Source organism: Ailuropoda melanoleuca, chromosome 6 (genome assembly GCF_002007445.2).
Source record: "Ailuropoda melanoleuca isolate Jingjing chromosome 6, ASM200744v2, whole genome shotgun sequence".
Taxonomy (NCBI): Eukaryota; Metazoa; Chordata; class Mammalia; order Carnivora; family Ursidae; genus Ailuropoda; species Ailuropoda melanoleuca.
The window spans coordinates 43,019,820-43,036,996 of NC_048223.1; the positions used below are offsets into that span (position 1 = coordinate 43,019,820).

At 37.4% G+C, this 17,177-nt stretch overlaps 1 protein-coding gene across 1 annotated transcript in view; it reads left to right on the top strand.

The window, feature by feature from the left end:
- TOPAZ1 (testis and ovary specific PAZ domain containing 1) overlaps nucleotides 1-17,177 on the top strand; it is a 192,580-nt gene that overhangs the window by 77,358 nt on the left and 98,045 nt on the right. The window contains 2 exon segments of the mRNA XM_034663557.1: nucleotides 570-631; nucleotides 1,341-1,468. Of these exon segments, the coding sequence (XP_034519448.1) occupies nucleotides 570-631; nucleotides 1,341-1,468 (190 nt within the window).

A 17,177-nucleotide genomic window follows, 5' to 3' on the forward strand; every position in this document is an offset into this window, starting at 1 on the left:
GGATAGGTGATAATTCCCATTTTACAGATATGGTTAGACTCAAAGAAATTACATAACGTTGCCATAGTTGACATAGTTAAGTGGCAGAACAATATTTGAAGCCAGGTTGGTTAAACTCTGATCTCCATACCCTTGACCTTTAGACCATATGTTGTTAGAGACTACAAAAAAGATTCAAACTGCTCTCAAACTATCTTCCTTTTACATTGGCAGTAAAATATATATATATATATATACATATGCTTCAGAATAGAAGTTAAACGTCAGCTTATATTGGTGTGATACTTTAAAATTGTTTTGAATGCTCGATATATGTCATCAGGTTCTTTCTGAGTAATAGTTTGACTGGCAGCACTCCCTAACAATTGTGGCATATATGTGTGATTAAAGAACTAAATGAGGAATCTACTTGGGTATGCCGAGTTCTGAGTTCCAGTGTAGCACTCTGTCCTTGGAGGACTTGAGCTGATATTCACCAGCTACTAAAGCTGGTAGTATTTAATGTTTAGAGAACTAGATAGTTGTGTCGAATCTGTTATAACGTTCAAGCTCTGTTTGCTTTATAATAGAAACCTTCCTATACTGGATCCTGGAATGATGAAGTCAGAGGTCTGTGCTTCCTTATCAGCAGGTAAAATTTGACATTTTCAAAATATGCAATATTGAAGTATCTTTTTATATCTCTACTTGGGCCTAGTCAAATTAATTCTTTAAATAGAAAGCTCTTCATTTTAGAGTCTGTTAACTGCATGTTTTACAGTTTGTCAGTTTTCCTCAGTTTTAGTTGCTTGTTTGGCTGATAAGATTTTGAGAAATTTTCCATTTGATTAGTTAGTAAATAACTTTGTTAGGCTTTATCTACAAAGGATAGATCATTGACCTTAGAAATTTTTGTGGCCTTATTTTGAAATGGAAATATATGTTTAAGATTTATCACATTTTAAATCTGAATTCTTATTAGAATTTTTTATAATTAACAGTTAATCATAAATTTAAATAACTGGATCCTTTACTTCACAGGAAATATTTTGAAAGTTAATTGTATTTTGATTTTTAAGTTTTAAAAATATATTGACTGTAGCTGGACATAAGAAGCATTCTTACATTTATTTTAATATATCTCAATTTTGTCTTAGTACCAGTTCTTTTTATATCATATAATGGAGTTATTTTGAACGAGAGGGAGGAGTAAACGTATAGTTTGCTGAAAACTACTTCATGTTTGTCACATTGGACTTTAAAAGAGTCTCTGAATTCTAACTCATTTTTAGAACAATCTTTGAATGATTTAGTTATTTTGTTATACAAAGTTTTTACAGTTGAGTATTATTTTTTTTCAGCAAATGAGATAAAACATGATCCCAAAGGTGAAAACATTTCCTTAGGGGAAGTTACTAATGAGATCTGTGAAAGTGAAAAGCTGGGAGACTTCAGTGAACACATAAAAAGTTCAGACTTGGATGAAGAGGTACGAGGGAATCTTGTATTTTGTTATTTCCTGGTCTAAATCGTGGTAATGCAGAAATTCATCTTGACAGTGCTGTCAGCAGTTCAGACTTGGATGAAAAGGTACTGTGGAGAATCTTTTTTTTTTCTTTAAATTCAGTTAGCCAGCATGTAGTACATCATTAGTTTCAGATGTGTTCAATAATTCATTAGTTTTGTATAACACCCAGTGCTCATCACATCACGTGCCCTCCTTAATGCCCATCACCAATTACCCCATTCCACGATTACCTCCCCTCCAGCAACCCTCAATTTGTTTCCTATAGTTAAGGGTCTCTCATGGTTTTTCTCTCTCTCTGATGACTTCCCATTGTTTTCCCTCCCTTCCCCTATAGTCCTCTGCAGTGTTTCTTATATTCCACCTATGAACAAAACCATATGATACTTGTCTTTCTCTGATTGACTTATTTCACTTAACGTAATACCCTCCAGTTCCATCCTTGTTGGTAGGAATGGTACGTGTTCATCCTTTCTGATGGCTCAGTAATAGTATATTGTGTGTGTGTATATGTATATACGCATACACATCTTCTTTATCCATTCATCTGTCAATGGACATCTGGGCTCTTTTCCACAGTTTGGTTATTGTGGACATTGCTGCTATAAACATTGGGGTGCGAGTGCCCCTTCAGATCACTACATTTGTATCTTTGGGGTAAATACCTAGTAGTGCAATTGCTGGCTCGTAGGGTCGCTCTGTTTTTAACTTCTTGAGGTTCTTGAGGAACCTCCATACTGTTTTCCAGAGTGGCTATACCAGCTTGCATTCCCACCAACAATGTAAGAGGGTTCCTCTTTCTCCACATCCTCATAATAGCTGTTGTTTTCTGAGTTGTTAATTTTAGCCATTCTGACTGGTGCGAGGTGTTTTGATTTGTATTTCCCTGATGCCAAGTGATGTGGAGCATTTGTTCATGTGTCTGTTGGCCATTTGTATGTCTTCTTTGGAGAAGTGTCTGTTCATGTCTTCTGCCCATTCCTTTTTTTTTTAATTAATTTATTTTTTTAAAGTTCCATTTGTATGTCTTCTTTGGAGAAGTGTCTGTTCATGTCTTCTGCCCATTCCTTTTTTTTTAATTAATTTATTTTTTTAAAGTTTATTTTTTACTTGCGTAAAACGCCCAGTGCACCATGCAATACGTGCCCTCCTTAATACCCATCACCAGCCTATCCCATTCCCCCTCCAAGCCCTCAATTTGTTTCCCAGAGTCCATAGTCTCTCATGGTTCATTCCCCTTTCTGTTTACCCCCCCCTTTCTTCTTCCCTTTCTTCTCCTACTGATCTTCCTAGTTCTTGTTTATAGATGAGAGAAATCATATGATAATTGTCTTTCTCTGCTTGACTTATTTCACTTAGTATTATCTCCTCCAGTCCTGTCCATGTTGCAGCAAATGTTGAGAAATCGTTCTTTTTGGTAGCTGAGTAATATTCCATTGTATATATGGACCACATCTCCTTAATCCAGTCGTCTGTTGAAGGGCATCTCGGCTCCTTCCACGATTTAGCTATTGTGGACAATGCTGCTATGAACATTGGGGTGCCTATGGCCCTTCTCGTCTCTACGTCTGTATCTTTGGGGTAAATACCCAGTAGTGCAATGCCTGGATCATAGGGTAGCTCAATTTGTAACTTTTTAAGGGACCTCCACACTGTTTTCCAGAGTGGCTGTACCNTTCCAGAGTGGCTGTACCAACTTGCATTCCCACCAACAATGTAGGAGGGATCCCCTTTCTCCACATCCTCTCCTTTCCTGCCTTTTCAATTTTTGCCATTCTAACTTGAGTAAGGTGGTATCTCAGTGTGGTTTTGATTTGAATTTCCCTGATGGCTTATGATTTTGAACATTTTTTCATGTGTCTGTTAGCTATTTGTATGTCTTCGTTGGAAAAGTGTCTGTTCATATCTTCTGCCCATTTTTTGATTTGTGTATTTGTTTCTTGAACATTGAGTTTGAGAAGTTCTTTGTAGATCTTGAATACCAGTCTTTTATCTGTAGTGTCATTTGCAAATATCTTCTCCCATTCCGTGGGCTGCCTCTTAGTTTTTTTGACTGTTTCCTTGGCTGTGCAGAAGTTTTTATCTTGATGAAATCCCACAAGTTCATTTTATCTTTTGTTTCTCTTGCCTTTGGAGATGTGTCACGAAAAAGGTTGCTGTGGCTGATGTCAAAGAGGTTGCTGCCTATGTTCTCCTCTAGGATTTTGATGGATTCCTGTCTCACATCAAGGTCTTTCATCCATTTGGAGTTTATCTTTGTGTCTGGTGCGAGGGAGTGGTCAAGTTTCATTCTTTTGCGTGTAGCTGTCCAATTTTCCCAGCACCGTTTATTGAAGAGACTGTCTTTTTTCCACTGGATGTTTTTTCCAGCTTTGTCAAAGATTAGTTGCCCAAAGAGCCGAGGGTCCATTTCTGGGTTCTCTATTCTGTTCCATTGGTCTATGTGTCTGTTTTTGTGCCAGTACCATGCTGTCTTTGTGATCACAGCTTTGTAGTACAGCTTGAAATCCGGGAACGTGATGCCCCCCAGCTTTGTTTTTCCTTTTCAACAATTCCTTGGCAGTCCGGGGCCTTTTCTGGTTCCACACAAATTTAAGGGCTTTGTTCCAGTTCTTTGAAAAATGTCATTGGTATTTTGATTGGGATGGCATTGAAAGTATAGATTGCTCTGGGTAGCATACACATTTTAACTATGTTAATTCTTCCAATCCTCAAGCATGGAATATTTTTCCATCTTTTTGTGTCTTCTTCAATATCTTTCAAGAGTGATTTGTGGTTTCTAGAATATAGATCCTTTATGTCTCTGGTTAAGTTAATTCCGAGATAATGTATGATTGCCCATTTCTTGATTGGATTTTTTTTTGGGTGTTTAGTTTGATAAGTTCTTTAGAGATCTTGGATACTAGCCCTTTATCTGGTAAGTCATTTGTAAATATCTTCTCCCATTTTGTAGTTTACCTTCTAGGTTTGTTGTTGTTTCCTTTGCTGTGCAGAAGCTTTTGATCTTGATGAAGTCCCAGTTGTTTATGTTTGCTTTTGTTCCCCTTGCCTTTGGAGATGTGACTAGACAGATGTTGTTGTGGTGGACACAAAGATGTTGCTGCCTGTGTTCTATTCTAAAATTTGATGGATTTCTGTCTCACATTGAGGTCTTTCATCCATTTTGAGTTTATCTTTGTTTATGCTGTAAGAGAGTGGTCCAGTTTCATTCTTCTGCTCATGATTGTCCGATTTTCCCAGCACCATTTATTGAAGACATTATCCTTTCTCCTTTGGGTATTCTCTCCGTCTTTGTCAAAGGTTAGTTGACCACAGAGTTGAGGGTCCATTTCTGCGTTCTCTATTCTGTTCCTTTAATCTGTGTGTCTGTTTTTGTGTCAGTACCATACTATCTTGATAATTAAGCTTTGTAATAGAGCTTGAAGTCAGGAATTGTGATGCCACCTTGGTTTTCTTTTTCAACATCCCCCTGGCTATTCAGGGTCTTTTCTTGTTCCATACAAATTTTAAGATTATTTGTTCCAACTCTGTGAAAAATGTTGATGGTATTTTGATAGGGATTGCATTGAATGTGTAGATTGCTGTGAGTAGCGTAGACATTTTCCCAATGTTTATTCTTCCAGTCGATTAGAATGGTTTTTCCATTTGTTTGTGTCTTCCTCAATTTCTTTCATAAGTGTTCTGTAGTTTCTAGAGTACAGACCCTTTACCTCTTTGGTTAAGTTTATTCCTAGGTATCTAATGGTTTTTGGTGCAGTTGTAAATGGGATCTATTCCTTAATTTCTCTTTCTTCTGTCTCATTGTTAGTGTATAGAAATGCAACTGATTTCTGTGCATTGACTTTATATCCTGCCATGTTTCTGAATTGTTGTATGAGTTCTAGCACTTTTGGGGTAGAGTCTTTGGGTTTTCCACATAAAGTATCATGTCATCTGCGAACAGTGAGAGCTTGACTTCTTCTCTGCCAATTTGAATGCCTTTTATTTTTTGTTGTTGTTGTTGTCTGATTGTTGAGGCTAGGACTTCTAGTACTATGTTGAACAATAGTGGTAAGAGTGGGTTCCTGATCTTAAGGGAAAAGCTCTCAGTTTTTCCCCATTGAGAATGATATTGACTGTGGAGGCTTTTTGTAAATATCTTTTATGATATTAAGGTATGTTCCCTCTATCCCTACACTATGGAGAGTTTTAATCAAGAAAAGATGCTGTGTTTTGTCAGATGCTTTTTCTGCATCAGTTGAGAGGATCATATGTTCTTGTCCTTTCTTTTATTAATGTGATATATCACATTGATTGATTTGTGAGTGTTGAACCATCCTTGCGGCCCTGGAATAAGTCTCACTTGGTCATGGTGAATGATCCTTTTAATGTACTTTTGGATCCTATTGGCTGGTGTCTTGGTGAGAATTTTGGCGTCCATGTTCATCAGGGATATTGGTCTGTAATTCTCTTTGGTGGGATCTTTCTCTGGTTTTGGGATCAAGGTAATGCTGGCCTTATAGGACGAGTTTGGAAGTTTTCCTTCCATTTCTATATTTTGAAACTGGAGATTCTTTTGCATTTTCTTATTTTTTGGTCTGAATAGTTGTAGTACGGATTCATCATAGCATCGTGGTCAGGTGATAAGTATAACCTATTTAGTAAAAGAATCGCATCATTCTGCCATTCTGTTCATAGGATATATTATTTGATGCCTTGTATAAGCACACTATTAACAGGTTTACTTTGTCTGGGAAAGTGGATGTTTGATTATGTGGTTAGCCTTTTTTTTTTTTTTGAGGTTTTTTTAGTATCCTGAAGTTCATCTCAAACCTACATAAATCTAAATTGTTACGTATTTTCCTGCCTCATTAAACACAGAGTACTGAATATCATTTGGTCTTTTAAATTTACGAATATCAAAGTACCCAAGGGCTATGAATGCATGCATCAGTTGTTTAACCACAGATATAGAAGGCACAGGAACTGGAGCTAAACCTAACTTGATGGTGGAGCATGCCACTGGCATATGATACAGGGAAAAATTTAGATATCAAGTTTATTCTTGTTTTCTGCCAGAAAATGTGTATGATTGTCTTAACCTTTTGCATAACTTAATTGACTCTTAGGCAACTATTTCATATTTTTTTCTTTCTCATTATTCCTTCTTATTCATCTTCACAGCTGACAGTCTAGTTTTCTACATCACCAAAAAAAATCTGAAATAACTGGAAAAAAATTTCCTAATTACATTAGCCCACTTAACCTTCGTCTGCTCCCCAAACTCCAGTTTCTCCTCAATTATAGTAGGTGATCTAGCCAAGGTTATTCCTTCCACCTGTGTGCTAAAGTACATCTCTTCTCTCTCTTAAAATACTACTCCAGTAATTCTTCTTTTATTATTGGATTATTCTCATCAATATATAAATATGCTGCTCTCCCACCTTAAAACAAAACAAAACCAAAAAAAAAAATGATTCCATAGTCCCACTTTTCTTTTCAGCCATCATTCTATTTCTCAAAGGCTTATCTTTACCCACCATCTCTGGTTTCTCTCCTCTGTTTCTCTTGAACCCATTCCAAAGATATTTGCCTTTACTGCAACCAAAACTATCCTTAAACTCTCCAGTGACCTCCTTATTGCTGGATCTAATGGACATTATCTCAGTCTTAATCTTACTTACTTAACCTATCATCGTTATTTGTCACAGTTGATCACACTTTCCTTGAAATCCTGACTTGCAGGGTAAACATATATGCCTGGTTTGTTTTCTGCCTTTCTGCCTGCAACTTCCCAGTTGATTTTGCTGGTCTCTCCTGATATCCCTGACCTCTACATATTGTAGTGACCCAGAGCCTAGACCATGATGTGCTCTTTCTCATTTAGGTTTGCTTGTTACGTGGTCCCATCCAGCCTCATTACATTAAATGCTGTCTATGTTCTAAGACTCTCAAATTTATAACTGCAGCCTGAACTACTTCTCTGAACTGCAGACCTTTATGTCTGGTTGTGTACTGGATTTGTCTGTTTAGATGTCCAGTTAGACATCTCAAACTTAACATGTTCAAACTGAATTCCTGAAACATTATATACAGCCTACCAGAGACTCATTTCAGATGTAGGGACACATATAGACTGAAAGCAAAGGGATGGAAAAAGATGTTCCATGCAAATGGAAACAAATAGCTGGTGTAGCTATACATCTATCAAATGAAATAGACTTTAAAACAGAGATGTAATTAAAGACAAAGAGAGGCAATACATAATGCTAAAGTAGTCAGCCCAGCATGAAAATAAACATTTATAAATATATATTTACCTAAAATAGGAGCACCAGAATGTATAAAGTAGATATTAACAGACCTAAAAGGATAAATAGACATTAATACAATAATAGTAGAGGACTTTAACATCTCACTTACATCAGTCATCAAGAGTGAAAATCAATAAGGAAACATAGGCCTTAAGTGGCATATTTAAGACCAGGTGGACTTAATAGATATATATGGAACATTCCATCTAAAAGCAGCAGAATAGGGGCACCTGGGTGGCTCAGTCATTAAGCGTCTGCCTTCGGCTCAGGACGTGATCCCAGAGTCCTAGGATCAAGCCCCGCATCGGGCTCCTCCACTGGGAGCCTCCTTCTTCCTCTCCCACTCCCCCTGCTTGTGTTCCCTCTCTTGCTGGCTGTCTCTCTCTCTCTCTATCAAATAAATAAATAAAATCTTTTTAAAAAATAAAAAAATAAAAGCAGCAGAATATACATTCTCCTCAAGTGCACACAGAACATTCTCTAGGATAGATAATGTGTTAGGCTACAAAGCAAGTCTCAATAAATGCAAGAAATTTAAATCATATCAAGCATCCCTTCCTACTACAGTTGTATAAAACCAGAATTCAATTACAAGAAGAAAATTGGAAAAATCACAAATAATGTGGAGATTTAACAACATGCTACTAAACAATCAGTGGGTCATAGAAGAAATCAAGAGAGAACTCAAACAGTAACTAGACACAATGAAAACAGAAATAGGGCATTCAGAAATCTATGGGATGCAGCAAAAGCAGTTTTAAGAGGGAATTTCATAGGATACAGAGGCCTACCTCCAGAAACAAGAGAAATCTCAAACAATTTAACTGTATACCTAAAGGGACTAGAGAAGGAATAAACAAAGCCAAAAGTTAATAGAAGGAAGGAAGGAAATAATAAAGATCAGAATGGAAATAAATAGAGAATAAAAAAACAATAGGAGAGATCAGTGAAACCTAAGAGCTGGTTCTTTGAAAAGAGAGAATTGACAGACTTTTGGCTGGACTAACCCCCCCCCCAAAAAAATAGGGCTTAAATAAATAAAATCAGAAATGAAAGAGGAGGAGTTATCACTACCACAGAAATACTATGAACAATTAATTATAGGCCAACAAATTGGCATACTTGAAGAAATAGATAAATTCCTAGAAACTTATCATCTTCCAGCTGTGAATTATGAAGAAATGTAAATTCTGATTACAGTAATTACTAGTAAGGAGATTGAATCAGCAATCAAAAACCTCCCAACAAATAAAAGCAGGACCAGACAGCTTCACCAGTGAATTCTATCAAACATTCAAAGAAAATTTAATACCTGCTCTTCTCAATTTTTTTTCCAAAAACTGAAGAGGAGGGAACGTTTCCAAACTCATTTTACAAGGTCAGCATTACCCTGATACCAAAACCAGACATGGATGCCACAGAAAAAGAAAACTATAGGCCAAAATCCGTAATAATCACAGATGCAAAAACCTTCAACAAAACATCAGCAAACTGAATTCAATAATACATTTAAAGGATCATACAGCATGATCTAGTGGGATATATTCCACAAATGCAAGGATGTTTCAACATCCACATATCAATCAGTGTGATATGCCACATTAACAAAATGAAAGATAAAAACATATGATCACCTCAATAGATGCAGAAAAGCATTTGACAAAATTCAGCATCCATCCATTTATGATAAGAATTCTCAACAAAGTTTAGAGAAAACGTACCTTCCCATAATCAAGACCATATATGACCACCCACAGCTAATGTCAAATGCAACAGTGAAAGGTCAAAAGCTTTCCTCTGAGATCAGGAACAAGACAGGGAATCCTGTCCCTTCTTTTAGTTAACATAGTATTGGGAAGTCCTAACAAGGACAGTTATGCAAGAAAAAAAAACAAAAGATATCCAGATTGGCAAGGAAGAAGTAAAGCTGTCACTATTTGCCAATATCATGATATTATTTATAGAAAACCCTCAAGACTCCACCAAAAAAACCTGTTAGAACTAATGAATGGGATTCAGTAAAGTGTCAGGATATAAAATTAATATATAAAAATCTATTGTGTTTTTATATAGTAATAACTCTCAGAAAGAGAAATCAAAAAAATCCTATTTATAATCACATCAAAAAGAGTAAAATGCCTAGGAATAAATATAACCAAGGAGGTGAAAGACCTGTACACTGTAAGACACTGATGAAAGAATTTGAAGACACAAACAAATGGAAATATGTTTCATGCCCGTGAACTGGAAGAATTGTTAAAATGACCGTTCTACCCAAAGCAATGTACAGATTCAGTGCAACCCCTATCAAAATTCCAATGGCATTTTTCACAGAACTAGAGTAAATAATTCTAAAATATATATAGAACCACCAAGGACCTTGAATAACCAAAGCAGTTGGTTATTCAAAGAACAAGGCCTGAAGTATCACACTTCCTTACGCTAAGTAAGTCAGACAGAGGAAAACAAATACTGCATGATCTCACTTTTAAGTAAACTCAAAACAAAAGCTATGGTAATCAAAACAGTATGGTTCTAGCATAAAAACAGACACATGGATCAATGGAACAGAATAGAGAGCTCGGAAGTAAACCCTCACATGTATAGTCAATCAATTTATGATAAAGGAGACAAGAACATAGCAATGGGGAAAGGACAGTCTCTTAAATGATCTGGACAGCTAAATGCAAAAGAGTGAAAATGGATTACTGTTTTATACCATATACAAAAATTAATTCAAAATGGATTAATGAATGTAAGACCTGAAACCCTAAAGCCTAGAAGAAAACATAGGCAGTAATCTCCTTGACATTAAGTCTTAGCAGAGTTTTTTTGGGTTTTTTTTTGTTTTTTGTTTTTTGGGGTTTTTTTTTTTTTGGTTTTTGTTTTTGTTTTTTGTTTTTTTTTGCATCTGACTCCAAAGGCAAGGGAAACAAAGCAAAACTAAAATGGGACCAGGTTAAAAAAAAAACTTCTACACAGAGAAGGACACTATCAACAAAATGCAAAGGCAACTTAATGGGAGAAGACATTTGCACGTCATATATCTGATAAGGGGTTAATGTCCAAAACAAAGAATTCTTACAACTCAATAACGAAGAAAACCACAATCTGATTAAAAAATGGGTGTACTGTATGGTGATTAACACAATATAATAAAATAAAATAAAAAAAAAATGGGTGGAGGGGTCCCACCACTTGCCTCTTGCATCTGAAGGCAGGCATAATTACTCCATTCTGCTGGGATCCCAGCATTCTCATTAACACGGAGCTGCAGGCAACCACTATCATGCAGATATTATTGTGTGAAATTACCTCAAGTTGCCATCCCTACTCTGAAGCGTCAAAAAAATAAAATTTGTGGGGTTTCAGTCAAGAAAAGAAGCTCAATGTGGTCAAGAAAAGAAGCTCAGTGAGAGAAATCTTGATGTACCCTGAGAGTACTTAGGCTTTTTACTAAAGTAGCTAAGCCTTGGTTTCTTCGTCTGTAAAATGGGGATAACAGTACTCACTTCCGAGGGCTGTTGGAGGTATTAAAACTATAATCCCTAAGAAAAAAAAATGGGCAGAGGCCTAAATTGTGTTTTCCCAAAGAAGATGTACAGTTGGCTAGCAGATATATGAAAAGATGCTCAAAGTCACTCATCATCAAGGAAATGTAAATCAAAACCACAGTGAGATACCACCTTACACCTGTCTGAATGGCTGTTATCCGAAAGATAAATAACAAATGTTGGTAAGGATGTGGAGAAAAAAGAACTTTTGTGTACTGTTGGTGGGAGTGTAAATTGGTACAACTACCATGGAAAAAAACTATGGCAGTTCCTCAAAATACTAAAAATAGAACTACCATACAGTCTAGCAATTCCACTACTGGCTATCCAAAGAAAACGGAAATATTAATTCAAAAAGATACACGCACCCTGTGTTCACTGCAATATTATTTACCAGTATTATACTAAGTAAGTCAGACAGAGAAGAACAAATACTGCATGATCTCACTTTTAAGTGAAATCAAAACAAAACCTGGACTCAAAGATACAGAGATCAGATTGGTGGTTGCCAGAGAGGAGGGGGGTTGTGATGGGGCAAAATAGGTGAAGGGTGGCACAGCGGTTAAGCGTCTGCCTTCGGCTCAGGGCGTGATCCCAGCGTTATGGGATCGAGCCCCACGTCAGGCTCCTCCGCTGCGAGCCTGCTTCTTCCTCTCCCACTCCCCCTGCTTGCGTTCCCTCTCTCGCTGGCTGTCTCTATCTCTGTCAAATAAATAAATAAAATCTTTAAAAAAAAATACAAACTTCCAGTTCTAAGATAAATAAACATATGGCATAAGGAATATAGTTAATAATACTGTATTCACTTTGTGACAGATGGTAATTAGACCTATTGCGATCATTTTGTAATGTATATGAATGTCAAAGCACAGATGTATACCTGAAACTAGGGTAATACTTGTATGTCAGTTAGACCTCATTAAAAAATTAAATAATTTGTAAAATTTTTTTAAAAAACTGAACTCCTGTTATATATCCCCTCTTCTACCAAAAACCAGTTTTTGCGATAATCTTTTTGTCTGTTAATGGCAACACCATCCTTCCTTAATTACTCAGACTCAAAACTTTGGGTTTCCTGGGGCACCTGGGTGGCACAGCGGTTAAGCGTCTGCCTTCGGCTCAGGGCATGATCCTGGAGTTATGGGATCGAGCCCCACATCAGGCTCCTCCGCTATGAGCCTGCTTCTTCCTCTCCCACTCCTCCTGCTTGTGTTCCCTTTCTCTCTGGCTCTCTCTGTGTGTCAAATAAATAAATAAAATCTTTAAAAAAAAAAAAACTTTGGATTTCCTTACTTTTTCTCTCGGTCCATATCCAGACTGTAAGGAAAGCTTGCAGGTTTTACCTCAGATAATGTCTAGAAACTGTCCACTTTTCATCACCCCACCACCACCACCGCACAGGCCCAAGCTAATGTGATCGCTTGCCTGAATTATTATAGTCACTTTCTAACATCTGCTTCTAATTTTGCCGTCTTGTAGTTTATTCTCAATACAGCATAAGTTAGATCATGTCGTTCTTCTGCTTCCAACTCTCTGTTGGTTTCTAATGAAATTCAGATTCAAATCCAGAGCTCTTACTACCACCTGCAGTGTCCTGTATCTGTTCCCTATACCCCTTGTTTTCTCTCTGATTTCTTGTAGTCCTGTCCATATCCATTTCAGTCTGACCATACCAGCCTCCTTGCTGTTCTTGGAACATACCAGGCTTTCTCCCACTTCAGGGCCTTTACCCTTGCCATTTTATCTGCCTGTAATGTTCTCCTGAACATTAGGAGTATAGCTGGTTCTTTTACTTCCTTCACATCTTTTCTCAGATTTCGTGTTCCCAGGGATAACTTACTGGCCATCCAGCCTAAAACTTCAGTGTTCTTCTTTCTCCTAGCGTTTCATATTCCCTTTTCTTACATTCATTATGACTTAACATTGTGCATATTTATTTATGTTTCTCTTCTCCTGCTAGAGTGAAACTCCATGAAAGAACGATTTTTGTCCATTTTCCTTACTACTTCATCTCTAGCACCTAGAGCAGTAGCTGATACAGAGTAATAACACAAATAATTGTTGAATGCATACTCAATGTCAACTCCATTTGAAATTAGTCTTTAAGTGCTAGAAGTGTCCTGTAACATGAATAATCTCACAGAGTACTTGCTTAGTGGTTAGTTGATGATAACAGCCAGTATGTACCAAGCCTTTGTTATATGCCAGCCAGCCACTATAAAACACTTAGCAATGGTTATCACATTTTATCCGCATAATATAGTGAGGTGCTATTCAGGAGTCTCCAAGACCACCCTCAGATTTAGTGCTTTGCTAGAATTTACAGAGAGGTCAGCAAAGCTGTTATACTCAAGATTGCATTTTATTACAGTGAAGGGATGCACATTAAAATCCACAAAGAGTCACATAGGGCAGAGTTCACAAGAAACCAGGCACAAGTTTCCAGTTGTCTTCTCCCATTAGAGCCATGGGACACTGCTTCTCCCAGCAATGATGCATGACAACACAGAAAGGATTGCTAGCTAAGGGAACTTACTTGAGCTCTGGTCAGTTTTTATTGGGCTCAGTCACATTGGTATGGCTGGCTGGCTGCCTGTCTCCAGACTCTCCAAAGATCAAGCTGATGTCACATGACCCAAAGACCCCCGCCATAAATCACATTGTTAATTTAGGCTTTCTAGAGTGGCCCAAAGCCCCTACCGTGAATTACATTGTTAGCATAGACTATCTGATCCCAGACCCCCAGTTAAACAAAGACACAATTATCGGACAGCATATTCCAAGGGCTTAAAGGTTAACTCCAAGGACTAGATCAAAGACCAGACCTTCAGTGTACACAGTATAGTGAACTCTGACTTGCTGAGATAGTTCTCTACTGGACATGGGGCATATAAGATAAAGAAACTGAGATTTAAGAGTCAGTACCTTGTCCACGGTCGCACAGCAGAGTTCCTTCACTTCATAGAAAGTGTCAGCAAAGTTTTCTTTAAAGGGCTAAATGGTAAATACCTGTGTGACTTTGTGGGCCATATAGTTGCAGTTGCGGCTATTCAACTCTGCCATCGTACTGAAAGAAGCCATAGACAATATATAAACAAATAGTGGTTGCTATGTTCAAGTAAATCTTTATTTACAAAAACAGGCAGCCTGCAGGCTGTAGCTTGCCAACCCTTGCTCTGAAGTATTAAAAAAAAACCAAAACTCTACTCTACTTAAAGCTGAGGAAAAGACTTAATCCATTCACTCCTGCAAGGATAGCTTGTAGGAGGTGTTTGCCAGAATTCACTGAATTTTTAGCACTGTAAATATTTTAAAGATGTAGACTATTTTTGGTATAACTTTAAAAAATAAACTACAAAATCGTTTCATTGCTTCCTAGTATAGTAAGATTTCTTGTTTTTTTTTTTTAATCTTCAACACAAATTTTACTGACAGTTAAAAAAATTAATACAGGTGTCTGGGTGGCTCAGTCGATTGAGCTTCTGACTCTTGATTTCAGCTCAGGTCATGATCCCAGGGTCATGGGATCAAGCCCCGGGTCCAGCTCCATGCTCACTGTGGAGACTGCGTGGGCCTCTGTTTCTCCCTCTCTCTCTCTGCCCTTCACCCCATCTAAATAAATAAATAAAAATCTTTAAAAAACTAATTTTTATAGTATATCATACTTCTTCTTAAAAAATTAATTAACATTAAAAATCAAGTATAATTCACATATAAGTAATATAATAGTATCAGGTATACAATGTAGTGATTCAACACTTCCAACATTACTCAATGCTCATCACCAAAACTGTACTTTCAATCCTCTCCAACCATTTCACCTATGTCCACCCCCCAGGTCTTCTCTGGCAACACCATTTTGTTCCCTGTAGTTAAGAGTCTGGTTTTTGTCATTTGTCTCTTTTTTCTTTGTTCATCTGTTTGGGTGTTCTTTTAAAGGTTTTTTTTTTAATTATAATAATATTTTCTATTATATTATGCTAGTGACCATACAGTACATCCCTGGTTTTTGATGTAAACTTCCGTGATTCATTAGTTGCGTATAACACCCAGTGCACCATGCAATACGTGCCCTCCTTACTACCCCTCACCAGTCTATCCCATTCCCCCACCCCCCTCCACTCTGAAGCCCTCAGTTTGTTTCTCAGAGTCCATAGTCTCTCATGCTTCATTCCCCCTTCTAATTACCCACCCTTTCTTTATCCCTTTCTTCTCCTACCGATCATCCTAGTTCTTATGTTCCATAGATGAGAGAAACCATATGATAATTGTCTTTCTCTGCTTGACTTATTTCACATAGCATTATATCCTCCAGTGCCATCCATGTTGCAGCAAATGTTGAGAAATTGTTCTTTTTGATAGCTGAGTAATATTCCATTGTATATATAGACCACAGCATCTTAATCCAGTCATCTATTGAAGGGCATCTCGGTTCCTTCCACATTTAGCTATTGTGGACAATGCTGCTATGAACATTGCGGTGCATATGGCCCTTCTCTTCACTACGTCTTTATCTTTGGGGTAAATACCCAGTAGTGCAATGGCTGGGTCATAGGGTAGCTCAATTTTTAACTTTTTAAGGGACCTCCACACTGTTTTCCAGAGTGGCTGTACCAACTTGCATTCCCACCAACAATGTAGGAGGGATCCCCTTTCTCCACATCCTCTCCAACAATTGTTGCTTCCTGCCTTGTCAATTTTTGCCATTCTAACTGGCATAAGGTGGTATCTCTGTGTGGTTTTGATTTGAATTTCCCTGATGGCTAATGATTTTGAACATTTTTTCATGTGTCTGTTAGCCATTTGTATGTCTTCATTGCAAAAATGTCTGTTCATATCTTCTGCCCATTTTATGATTTGTTTATTTGTTTCTTCTGTATTGAGTTTGAGAAGTTCTTTGTAGATCTTGGATACCAGTCCTTTATCTGTGGTGTCCTTTGCANCTTCTCCCTTTCCGTGGACTGCCTCTTAGTTTTTTTGACTGTTTCCTTGGATGTGCAGAAGCTTTTTATCTTGATGAAGTCCCACAAGTTCATTTTATCTTTTGTTTCTCTTGCCTTTGGAGATGTGTCATGAAAAAGGTTGCTGTGGCGGATGTCGTAGAGGTTGCTGCCTATGCTGTCCTCTAGGATTTTGATGGATTCCTGTCCACATCGAGGTCTTTCATCCATTTGGAGTTTACCTTTGTGTATGGTGTGAGAGAGTGGTCAAGGTTCATTCTTTTGCATGTAGCTGTCCAGCTTTCCCAGCACCATTTATTGAAGACTGTGTTTTTTTTTTAATTTTTAATGATTTTTTTATTATATTATGTTAATCACCGTACAGTACATCCCCGGATTCCGATGTAAAGTTTGATGCTTCATTAGTTGCGTATAACACCCAGTGCACCATGCAATACGTGCCCTCCNCTTTTGCATGTAGCTGTCCAGCTTTCCCAGCACCATTTATTGAAGACTGTGTTTTTTTTTTAATTTTTAATGATTTTTTTATTATATTATGTTAATCACCGTACAGTACATCCCCGGATTCCGATGTAAAGTTTGAAGCTTCATTAGTTGCGTATAACACCCAGTGAGCCATGCAATACGTGCCCTCCTTACTACCCATCACCAGTCTATCCCATTCCCCACCCCCTCCACTCTGAAGTCTTCAGTTTGTTTTTCATAGTCCATAGTCTCTCATGTTTCATTCCCCCTTCTGATTACCCCCCTTTTCTTTATCCCTTTCTTCCCCTNTGATCATCCTAGTTCCTATATTCCATAGATGAGAGAAATCATATGATAATTCTCTTTCTCTGCTTGACTTATTTCACTTAGCATTATCTCC